This window comes from Mobula hypostoma, chromosome 5, assembly GCF_963921235.1.
Source record: "Mobula hypostoma chromosome 5, sMobHyp1.1, whole genome shotgun sequence".
Lineage (NCBI taxonomy): Eukaryota > Metazoa > Chordata > Chondrichthyes > Myliobatiformes > Myliobatidae > Mobula > Mobula hypostoma.
The window spans coordinates 190,468,721-190,481,252 of record NC_086101.1 but is presented as its reverse complement, the minus strand read 5'-3'; the positions used below and the strand labels follow the sequence as shown (position 1 = coordinate 190,481,252).

The 12,532-nt window shown below is 48.0% G+C and overlaps 1 protein-coding gene across 1 annotated transcript in view; it reads left to right on the top strand.

Annotated features, from left to right (window-relative positions):
* LOC134347242 (uncharacterized) overlaps window positions 1-12,532 on the top strand; it is a 45,975-nt gene that overhangs the window by 8,995 nt on the left and 24,448 nt on the right. Inside the window, exon 2 of the mRNA XM_063049586.1 lies at window positions 9,246-9,644. Within this exon, the coding sequence (XP_062905656.1) occupies window positions 9,246-9,644 (399 nt within the window). The remainder of the gene's footprint in view (window positions 1-9,245; window positions 9,645-12,532) is intronic.

Genomic DNA, 12,532 nt, shown 5'->3' with positions numbered 1-12,532 from the left:
ATCTCCCACAATCACGACCTTGTGCTTACTACAGATATCTGCTATCTCCTTACAAATTTCCTCCTTCAATTCTCGCTCCCCATTTGGGGTCTATAATATACCCCTATAAGTGTTACTGCACCTTTCTCATTCCTCAGTTCCACCCAAGTAGCCTCTCTAGACGAGCCCTCTAATCTATCCTGCCAGAGCACCGCTGTAATATTTTCTCTGACAAGCAATGCAACACCTCCCCCTCTTGTCCCTCCGATTCTATCACACCTGAAGCACTTAAATCCAGTAATATTTAGCTGCCAATCACACCCCTCCTGTAACCATGTTTCACTAATTGCTACCACATCATACTTCCAGGTATCAATCCATACTTTAAGCTCTCCACCTTTCTTATAATGCTCCTGGCATTAAAATAAATGCATTTAAGAAATTTTCCACCTCTTACTCTCTGTTTAACACTAACAGTGCAAACAACTTTACTATTTTCTTTTTCTTCCTTCTCCCCTACATCTGTTCCTACACTATAGTTCCCCTCCCCCCTTGTATCTAGTTTAAATCCACCAGAGCCTCTCTAGCAAACCTACCTGCAAGAATATTTGTCCCCCTCCAGTTCAGATGTAAACCGTCCTGCCGGAACAAGTCCCACCTTCCCTGGAAAACTGCCCAATTATCGATAAATCTGAAGCCCTCCCTCCTGCACCATGTCTTCAGCCACGTGTTGATCTGAGCTACCTTACTATTTCTAAACCCGCCTGCACGTGGCACTGGTAGCAATCCTGAGATTGCTATCCTGGAGGTCCTGTTCTTTAACTTGGCGCCTAACTCCCTAAACTCACCTTTCAGGACTTCCTCACTCTTCCTACCCACGTCATTGGTCCCTACATGGACCACGACATCCAGCTGTTCACCCTCCCTCTTGAGAATACCTAGAACTCGATCCAAGATATCGTGGACCAGCACCAGGGAGGCAACCGACCATCCAAAATTCTCGATCTCTTTCACTGAACCTCTTATCTGTCCCCCTAACTATCAAATCCCCTATCACTACTGCTCTCCTCTTTTCCCTCCTTCCCTTCTGAGCTGAGGGTCCTGTCTCGGTGCCAGAGACGCAACCACTGCAACTTGTCCCTGGTAGGTCATCCCCATCAACAGTATCCAAAATGATGTACTTATTATTGATGGGATCGGCCACAGGGGTGCTCTGCTCATTCTGTCTATTCCCCTTCCCTCTCCTGACAGTCACCTTCAGTCCTGCATTCTTCGCCCTTTTGAATTTTTAACTGTGGTACAACTTAACTCTTTGCACTGTCTGCATTTGTACCCCATCAATGGCTTGTCCCCTACATTCATATTACAGATGACATCATCTACTTGTAAACCTGCTGGCTCATCCTCAGCTCTATCATACTGGTTCCCACCCTTCTGCCAAATTAGTTTAAACCACTCCCAATATTGGACCCCTCGGATTCAAATGCTATCCATCCCGTTTGAAAAAGTCACACCTACCCCAGAAGAGGTTCCAGTGATCCAGAAATCTGAATCCCTGCCCCCTACTCCAATTCTTCAGCCTCGCATTTATCTGCCACCTCATTCTATTCCAATCCTCACTGTGGCGTGCCACAGGAAATAATCCTGAGGTTACCACCCTCGAGGTCCTGCTTCTCAGCTTCTTTCTTAACTCCCTGTAGTCTGTTTTCAGGACTTCCTCCCTCTTCCTACCTATATTGTTGGTTCCAATATGTACCATGGCCTCTGGCTGTTCACCTTCCCTTTTCAGGATATTGTGGACATGTTCAGAAACATCTCAGACCCTGGCACCTGGGAGGCAAACTACCATTCGTGTTTCTTTTTTGCGTCCACAGAATTGCCTATTTGTCCCCTAACTATAGAGCCCCCTATTACTGCTGCTATCCTCTTCCATTCCCTACCCATCTGAGCCACAGGGCCAGTCTCAGTCCCAGAGGCACAGCCACTGTTGCTTCCCTCAGGTACACAGTACTCAAAATGGAGTACTTATTGTTGAGGGGGCGGTCACAGGGGTGCTGTCCACTATCTGACGTTTTCCTTTCCCTCTCTTCACAGTCACCCATGTATCTATCTCCTGTAGTCTTCAGGTGACTATCTCCCTGTAACTCCTGTCTATCATCCCCTTATTTTTCCTAACAAGCCGAAGGTCATCGAATTGCAGCTCTGGTTCCTTAGCATTGTCCCTAAGGAACTGCTCCTCCATGCACCTGGCGCAGATGTGGCCATCAGGGAGGCGGAATGTCTCCTGGAAATCCCACATCTGACACCCAGAACAAAACACTGACCCTGCAGACATACCCCCTATACTTTCAAGAGTTAAATAAGAAAAGGAAATAAACTTACCTTGCCTTCGCCTGTTCTTGCCAAAGCCTGACCATTCTGACTCAGAACACTTCCATGATGGGCACTCCACTAGGCGGTATCTCTCTTTTATGGGGACTGGGTTTTTCAAGCTCTGCTCCAGACCCGCACAGGAATGCTTCAACTGTGTTCCAGTCCTGATGAAGGGTCTCGGCCTGAAACATCGGCTATACTCTTTCCCATAGACGCTGCCTGGCCTGCTGAGTTCCTCCGGCATTTTGTGTGTGTCGCTCAGATTTTCAGCATCTGCAGATTTTCTCTTGTTTGTGACTGTTCTATGTTCAGTGAGTGAGGGGCATTGGTACGACGGATGTGAAGGGGTGCATCACTCCACGGGCAGCCTCGGTCTGCGTGTAGAACTGCAAAAGACTCCTCTCAAGCACGTGCTTGGAGTATGAGGGAAAGCTTGGGGAAAGTCTCCAAGTTCCCAGCAATCTCTTATTTTATTCCACTGTTAAAATTCACCATGACCTACTTTGGTCCTTGTTTACTGAGGGCTAGAATGTGGGATGTAATGCTGAGGCTTTCTGAGGCATTGGTCAGACTTGGAGTATTGTGAGCAGTTTTGAGCCCTTTATCTAGGAAAGGATGTGCTAACATTGGAGAGGGTCCAGAGGAGGTTCATGAGAATGATTCCAGGAATGAAAGGACACGTGAGGGGCGTCTGATCATTGTCATAGTCATAGTCATAGTCATAGTCATAGTCATAGTCATAGTCATACTTTACTGATCCCGAGGGAAACTGATTTTCATTACAGTTGCCCCAACCAAGAATAGAATATAAATATAGCAATATAAAACCATAAATAATTAAATAGTAATATGTAAATTATGCCAGGATAAATGTCCAGGACCAGCCTATTGGCTCAGGGTGTCTGACCCTCCAAGGGAGGAGTTGTAAAGTTTGATGGCCACAGGCAGGAATGACTTCCTATGACGCTCTGTGTTGCATCTCGGTGGAATGAGTCTCTGGCTGAATGAACTCCTGTGCCTACCCAGTACATTATGTAGTTGAAGGGAGACATTGTCCAAGATGGCATGCAACTTGGACAGCATCCTCTTTTCAGACACCACCGTGAGAGAGTCCAGTTCCATCCCCACAACATCACTGGCCTTACGAATGAGTTTGTTGATTCTGTTGGTGTCTGCTACCCTCAGCCTGCTGCCCCAGCACACAACAGCAAACATGATTGCACTGGCCACCACAGACTCGTAGAACATCCTCAGCATCGTCCGACAGATGTTAAAGGACCTCAGTCTCCTCAGGAAGTAGAGACAGCTCTGACCCTTCTTGTAGACAGCCTCAGTGTTCTTTGACCAGTCCAGTTTATTGTCAATTTGTATCCCCAGGTATTTGTAATCCTCCACCATGTCCACACTGACCCCCTGGATGGAAACAGGGGTCACCGGTGACTTAGCTCTCCTCAGGTCTACCACCAGCTCCTTAGTCTTTTTCACATTAAGCTGCAGATAATTCTGCTCACACCATGTGACAAAGTTTCCTATCATAGCCCTGCACTACGGCTGATGTACTGATGGCTCTGGGCCTGTACTCAGCTGGAGTTTAGAAGGGGGGAATCTCATTGAAACCTATCAATTATTTAGAGTGGACATGGAGAGGATATTTCCTATAGTAGAGGAACATGGAGAGGATGTTTTCTATAGTGGGGGAGTCAAGGACAAGAGGGCACATCCGATAGAAAGATGTTCGTTTAGAACAGAGATGAGGAGGAATTTCTTTAGCCAGAGGGTGGTGAATCTGTGGAATTCATAGCCACAGATGGATGTGGAAGCCAAGTCTTTGGGTATCTTTAAAGTGGAGGTTGATAAATTCTTGATGAGTAAGGGTGTCAAAGATTACAAGGAGAAGACAAGAGAATGGAGTTGTGAGTACGAAGTACAAAGTAAATTTATTATCAGAGTATGTATATGTTACCCTATACAACCCTGAGATTTGTTTCCTTGCAGGCATACAGTATACAGTAAATCCAAGAACACAATAAAATCAATGACAGACCACTCCCAACAGGACGGACAAACAACCAATGTGCAAATTACAACAAACTGTGCAAATATAAAACAGAAAAAAAGTAATAAAATATAAATAAGCAGTAAGTGTTGGGGTTAGGATGCAGAGTCCCTGAAAGGGCATCCATTGTTGGTGGGAACAGTTCAGCGATGGGTGAGTAAAGTTGAGTGAAGTTATTCTCTTTGGTTCAAGAGCCTGATGATTGAGGGGGTAATAACTGCTCCTGAATGTGGCGGTGTGGGTCCTGAGCTCCCGTACCTTCTTCCCGATGACAGCAGTGAGAAGAGAGCATAGGCCTGGGTGGTAGTGGGGGGGTGGTTACTTGATGATAGAAGGCTGCGACATCGTATTGTATAGATGTGCTTAATGGTGGGAAGGGGCTTTACCCGTGATGGACTGGGCTGATCTGCTACTTTGTGTAGGGTTTTCCATTCAAGGGCATTGGTGTTTCCGCGCCAGGCTGTGACGCGGCCAGTCAATATACTCTTCCCCACACATCTATGGAATCAGCTATGATGGAATATTGGCGCAGACTTGATGGGCTGAATGGCCGAATTCTCTTGCTATGTCTTATGGCCCCTGGCTGGTGGGGAGAGGTTGGGATCAGGGGTCAAATAATGAGAAAGGAAGCGTTGGCCAGGCCGTGGAGTTAGGTTAAACCGGAAGCCACTTGTGGTTTTCCTAACTGTGGGAGCCGTGGAAGTTTACGAGGGCCGTTTCACCAACACGGTGCACTGAGAAGCAGGAAAGAAAAGTGTGTTAGAGGGAGAGTGACTAACAAGAGCAGTGGGGGAAATCCTTTCCTCAAGAGAAAAGCTGTGTGAGAGAGAGAGAGAGAGAGAGAGAGAGAGAAAAAGAGAGACTGACGCGAGCAGTGGGGAAAATTCTTTCCTCAAGAGAAAAGCTTTCTGAGTCATTGCAGGTCCTCAGAATGCCTCAGTGCAGCTGGGAGTTTGTGGGAGTTTCCTGTCCAAGTCGCGTCTTGTGATTAGCAACCCGCAGAACACGCTGAATAAAGCATGGGCTGTCAGTCACAGGAACTCATTCTAAGTTCCCCGTGACTCAACCTCTTGCCATATTTAGTCCATGACTCTCAGAAAGATACAGCAGAGAAACGGCTTTGCCTGCCTGCTCTGAACCTGAGTGCCCGCATTAGGGCCATGGCCCTATACTCCACCCCTACCCATTGCACTTTCTCCGTAGCTTCCACACTTTATTAAAGCCATACAGTCTAGAGCAGGGAAACAGACCATTCGGCCCAAAATGCCCGTGCTCAACATTTCAGAAACAGCCTCTTCCCCTCCCCATCAGATTTCTGAATGGACCATGAACCCACGTGCACTACCTCACGATTTTTCCCTGTTTTTTGCTCTTTTCGGCACTGCTTACTTAATTAAATTTTTGATATATTTTATTCAGATTTGTAGTTTCTGTTTATTTTTACGTATTGCAATGTAAAACAATAAATTTCACGACATCTACCAGTGATATTAAACCTGATTATGCCTTGTCCATCCGGAATGCGTTGCCCTGAGAGTTCGTCCCATCTGCCTGCATTTGGCCCAGATCTCTCTAAACCTCCCCTACCCATGTACTTATCTGGACAGCTTTTAAATTTCGCATAGGTGTCCACCTCAATCACTATTTCTGACAACTCATTCCAAATACACACCAGTTTTTCTGTAAAGAACTGCCCTCATGTTCCTTTTAAAGTTCTTGCCTCTGATCTTGATCCTATTCTGTCTTGTTTTTGGCAGCCCCTCACTCTGTCTATGCCCCTCATGACCTTATGTACCTCTATCAGGTCACCCCCTTGATCTTCTACGTTCCAGGAAATAAAGTCCTAGTCTATGGAATATCTTGTAAGTCAGACCTTCAATTCCAGGTGCCATCCTGAGAAATCTTTTATGCACTCTTTCTAGTTTAATACTATCTTTCCTGTAGAAAGTAAAAAGGACCGAGTGCTTTTCTGGCATATATGACAAGTAACTCGTCTCGGGCTTCCAGCCCGGTACAAGTATCGACCTTTCGATGGCAAACCCTGCCATCTTCATCCCTGATGGCAGAGTTTGTCATCGAAACTTCGGTTATAATTGATACCTGTACCCAGCTGGAAGGCTGAGAAGTTTATTCGCCTGTACAAGGTACTCCAAGACAGGTCTCACTGATGTTTTACATATAGGACATAGAAATTTACAGCACATTACAGGCCCTTCAGCCCACAATGTTCTGCTGACCATGTAGTCTGCTCTAGAGACTGCCTGGAATTTCCCTAGCACATAGCCCTCCATTTTTCTAAGCTCCAGGTACCTGTCTAAGAGGCTCTTAAAAGACCCTATTGTATCCACTTCCACCACTGCCGCTGGCAGTGCATTCCACGCACCCACCACTCCCTGCGTGAAAAACTTACCCCTGACATCCCCTCAATACCTGTTTCCAAGCACCAAAAAACTATGCCCCTTTGTGTTAGCCATTTCGGCCCTGGGAGAAAGCTTCTGGCTACCCACATGATCAATGCCTCTCATCATCTTATACACCTCTATCAGGTCATCTCTCATCGTCTGTCGCTCCAAGGAGAAAAGGCCAAGTTCACTCAACCTATTCTCATAAGCTACGCCCTCCAATCCAGGTAACATCCTTGTAAGTCTCCTCTGCACTCTCTCTGTAGTATCCACATCCTTCCTGTAATGAGGTGACCAGAACTGAACACAGTACTCCAGGTGAGATCTGACGAAGGTCTTATATGGCTGTAACATCACCTCCCGGCTCCCGAGCTCAGTTCCATGGTTGATGAGTGCCAACACTCCACACGCTTTCTGACAACAATGTCCACCTGCACAGCAGCTTTGAGGGTCCTATCGACATGGATTCCAAGATCTCTCAGATCCTCCACACTGCCAAGAGTCTTACCATTTATAATATATTCTGTCTTCAAATGGGATCTACCAAAATGAACCACTTCACACTTATTCGGGTTGAATTCCATCTGCCACTTCTCAGCCCAGTCCTGCATCCTATCGATGTCCCGCTGTAACCTCCGACAGCCCTCCCGACTATCCACAACACCCCCAACGTCTGTGTCATCCAATACCCATAACGTAACTTCCCAACTCCAAAACTCCGAGCTAGTCTGCTCTCTCTTTTCCCTTTTGTACTTGTGTATGGAATGATCTCTGGGGATCGCACACAAACAAAAGATTTTCACTATATCTTGGGACATGTGATAATAATAAAGCAATCCATTTACTCATCCAGATATCTTTATGCGTTAGAATTGTATCTGCCTCAGCCTCTTTCTCTGAGCATCACAGTAGTACACCTGGTGCACTGCTCCACAGTTCAGGTGACCAGGATTTAATCCTGACCTCTGGTGCTGCCTGTGTGGAATTTTTAAGGCATTGGTCAGACAACACTTGGAATATTATGAGCAGTTTTGGGCCCTTATCTGAGAAAGCATGTGCTGGCCTTGGAGAAGATCCAGATGAAGTTCACGAGAATGATCCTAGGAACGAAAGGGTTAACATGTGAGGAACATTTGATATTTCTGTGCCTGTACTCATAGTTTAGAGGAATGAGCGGTGGGGTGCGGGGGGAATCTCATTGGAATCTATCGAACATTGAAAGGCCTGGATTGAGTGGACAGGGAGAAGAAGTTTCCAATAGTGGGAGAGTCTAGGATCAAAGCGCACAGCCTCAGAATAGAAGGGCGTCCCTTTAGTACAGAGATGAGGAGGAATGTCTTTAGACAGAGGGTGATGAATCTGTGGAATTCATTGCCACAGACAGCTCTTGGAGGCCATGTCATTGGGTGTATTTAAAGTGGGGTTTGATAGATTCTTGATTCGTAAGTATATCAAAAGCTATCAGGAGAAGGTAGGACAATAAATCAGCTAAGGTAGAATGGTGGAGAAGAATTGTTGGGCCAAATGGCATAATTTTCTCCCGTGTCTTATGGTCTTTCCCCTGGAAGTTCCTATTTCCTCCTACATCCCAAAGACGTGCAGGTTGATTGGTTAATCGGCCACTACAAATTGCCTCTAGTCTGTGTAGTGTGTAGGAGGATTGTAGAATCAAGGGGGGAGTTCATGGAAAGCTGGGGGTGGGTGTGTTCTCAGATACGGGTCTGTTCCCATGCTGTGTCTGTATGTCCATGTTTTATCTCAACTCTACATTCAGGAATTGGTCCCAGCTTCATTGGGAAAAAACCTGCAGATGCTGAAAATCAAGCGTGTAGATGGAGTACAGGGAGGAGAGGCTGGTTTTGTGTGTTGGGCTGGACTGTGTTCACAACTCCCTTCAATGTCCTGTGATCTTGGACAGAAGAGTCACCAGAACCTTTACAGAACATTGAGATGTGTTCTGACCAGCTGCATCACTGTCTGGTACAGGAATTGCAAGACACCTGACCTCAAGTCCCTACACAGGATTGTGAGGACAGCTGAGAGGATCATCAGGGTCTCTCTTACACCCATCTGAGATGTTTATCTGGAGCACTGTGTGTGCAGGGCCCTTAGCTTTGTCAGTGGTCCCTCCCATCCGTCCAACAATCTCTTTGAACCCTCCTACCATCAAGCATGAGGTACTGTAGCATTAGGACAAGGACTGTTAGGATAGGAAACAGCTTCTTCCTTTGATCGTAAGTACTGCGTTGTCCACCTTGGTCAGGAGGAACATTGTTTCGCCTGGCGATGAACAGCTAAATGGAATAAACTTGAACTTGGAGTTTGATTTGTTTATCATGTACTGTAGTTCTGTTGTTTGTGTTCTTCTTGCATTGTGACATCGTTGATTGTCCAAGGTGAGACGTCCTTTATGCTCAGACTCTTTATCCCTACAGGAGACCCAGACCTTATGTCTGTGGAGGTCCCGGAGAGAGTGAACGGTACTGTCGGACATTCGGTGGTTTTGCCCTGCACTTTAAAGTCTCCCTACACTGAGTACACGACCGTTGAGATTGTCATCATCTGGAAGATAAAGGTGTTTTACGAAGGGCCGGTATTGTTCAACGTGACTAACAGGAGCAAGGGCAGCAAGGAGTTTGAGAATGAAGTTCACACAAATATTGAAGGCCGGTACAGACTGGCTGGGGACCCGAGAAAGGGAAATGCCGCCCTGGAGCTGCAGAACGCTACGCTGGATGACAGCGATCAATACTTCTGCCGTGTGGAAATTAGTCGGCAGGGCCTGGGCACCTTCAAGGCTGAGTCCAAACCTGGGATCACACTGGAAATATTGGGTAAATATCATAGATGTTGGATATATTCATTCTCATTCATATTCTCTCCCCCTCTCCCCCTCTCCCCTTCCCCTCTCCCCTTCCCCTCTCCCCCTTTCCCTTCCCTTTCCCCCTCCCCTTCCCTCTCCCCCTCCCTCTCCCCCTCCCTCTCCCCTCTCCCTCTCCCCTCTCCCCTCCCCTCTCCCCTCCCCTCTCCCCTCCCCTCTCCCCTCCCCCTCTCCCCTCCCCCTCTCCCCTCCCCCTCTCCCTTTCCCCCTCTCCCCTTTTCCCCTCCCTTTCCCCCCTCCCTTCCCCCTTTCCCCCCTCCCTTCCCCCTTTCCCCCCTCCCTTCCCCCTTTCCCCTCCCCTTTCCCCCTCCCCTCCCCCTCCCCCTCTCCCCCTCCCCTCTCCCTCTCCCCCCTCTCCCCCCTCTCCCCCTCCCCCTCTCTCCCCCCTCTCTCCCCTCCCCTTCTCTCCCCTCCCCCTCTCTCCTCTCCCCTTCCCCCTCCCCTTCCCCCCTCCCCCTCTCCCCCTCCCCTCTCCCCATTCCCTCTCCCCTTCCCTTTCCCCCTTTCCCCTCCCCCTCCCCTTCCCCCTTCCCCCTCCCTCTCCCCCTCTCCCCTCCCCTTCTCCCCCTCTCCCCTCCCCTTCTCCCCCTCTCCCCTCCCTCTCTCCCCTCCCCATCTCCCCTTTCCCCCTCTCCTTTCCCCCTCTCCTTTCCCCCTCCCCTTTCCCCCTCCCCTTTCCCCCTCCCCTTTCCCCCCCTCCCCTTTCCCCCTCTCCCCTTTCCCCCTCTCCCCTTTCCCCCTCTCCCCTTTCCCCCTCTCCCCTTTCCCCCTCCCCTTCCCCCTCTGTCCCCTGTCCCCTCTCCCCCTCTCCTCCCTCTCTTCTCTTTCTCTTTTCCCCCTCCCTCTCTCCTCTCCCATATCTAAGAAAGGATGTGCTGACATGGATAAAGTATAATCCTGGGAGCAAAAGGGTTAACAGATAAGTGTTTGATGGCTCTGGGCCTCTACTTCCTGGAGTTCTGAAGAACGACTGAGGGAGGGGAGGGTGTCATTGAAACCTAATGTTGCAAGGCCGAGAAAGAAAAAGAATGATTGTGTTGCAGAGAGGAAGCTTCGTATACTGCCAGAGTCCAGGACTGGGGGCACAGCTTCAGAACAGAGGGACATCCTTTTACAACAGAGATTAGGAGGAATTTATTTTAGTGAATCTGAAATTCATTGCTACAGACCACTGTGGAGGCCAAGTTACTGGGCCTATTTAAAGTGAATTGTGATGGACTGTTGGTTAGTCAGGGGCATCAAAAGTTAAGGAAGAAGGCAGAAGAATGGGGTTGGAAGGGGTAATAAGTCAGCCATGATGGAATGGCGGAGCAGACTTGATGGGCCAAATGGTCTAATTGTGCATCTGTGTTGTATGGTCTTACGGACAAAAGGTAAAATCCCTTCCTCCTACCATGACCTCTGAGCCCTGGCTTCCACCAGGACCCCTCCCTGCCTCTTGTGTCCGGCGTGTGAGCTGTATGCATCTGAAGGACTCATTCAATATCATTCAGCTTCCAAGTCAGTCCAAAGGTCGACTGCTTCTACCACTGTGAGACGCTTCCATCATCTGCATCAGGCGCCATGCCTGCCTCACTCCAGGCTCGATCATTCCACACTGCTCGTCCTCCAGCCTTCATTAACACAGCAGTTACAGTCCTGAGACAGTCCTCCAACAATGGAAACTCAAACGTAACCCAACAGCCATGGAACTTAAATTCGGTTATTTCAGTAAATCTTTACAAAAGTCAAGAAAGAAATCGATTGTCCTAAAAAAAAAATCCAATCTGGGTCGTTTCAGGGGAACTTCTTCACTCAGAGGGTGGTGAGAGTGTGGAACGAGCTGCCAGTGGAAGTGGTGGGACAGTTTAATTTCAACATTTAAGAGGATTTTGGATAGGTACATGGAAGGGAGGGGTATGGAGGGCGATGGTCCAGATGTGGGTCACTGGGACTAAACAGGATAACAATTTGACAAGAACCACATGGACTGAAAGTCCTGTTCCTGTGGGGTAGTACTCAATGACTATGACTATAACTAATATCCTACAGGGAAGGAAGTCTTCTGTCTATTAGCAGTCTCGACTTCATGTGACTGACCTGTGGCTGCCTTCTAAAACAGTGCAGCAAACTACTCCATATCAAGAAAATGTAACAACTGGTAGTCATGGTGCACAGAAACAGACTCTTTGGCCCATCTTGACCATGCCAGCCCAGTTTTCTTCCTTGTTCCGTTTACCTACACCCAGACCATATCAACCCGTCTCTCTCCCATCCATGTATTGTACCTCTTCAAACTTCCCTTGAATGTTACAATTGAACTTAGATCTACCACTTCCACCGTCAGCTCGTTCCACACTTGCACCACCCTCTGAGTGAAGAGGTTCCACCTCAGATTCCATTTAAATATTTCATCTTTCACCTCAAACCTATAATGTCTAGTTCTAGTCTCGCCTAACATAAGAGGAAAAAGCCTGCAAGCATTCACCCTATCGATACCCTTCATAATCTTGTGTACCTCTGTGAGATCTCCCCTCGTTCTCCTACGCTCCAGGGAATAAAGTTCTAACCTTTTCAACCTTTCCCTATAACTCAGGTCCTCAAGTCCCGGCAACATCCTCGTAAATATTCTCTGCACTCTTTCTAGTGCCAGGTAGATTGCCCACACTACCATCAGCAGAGGTCATGTGTCTGGCCTCCTCCGGATACTGTATCCAGTCAATGAGAGTGGGTAGGGTGTGTCTGTGTCTGTGTGCACGTGGAGGGTCAGAGTGGGGCTCCAGTGGTCAAGGTCCCAACTTATGGGATCCCCCATTCTCACTGCATGAGAACTCTTGCCTGAGGGATGTGTCGGAGCCGAGG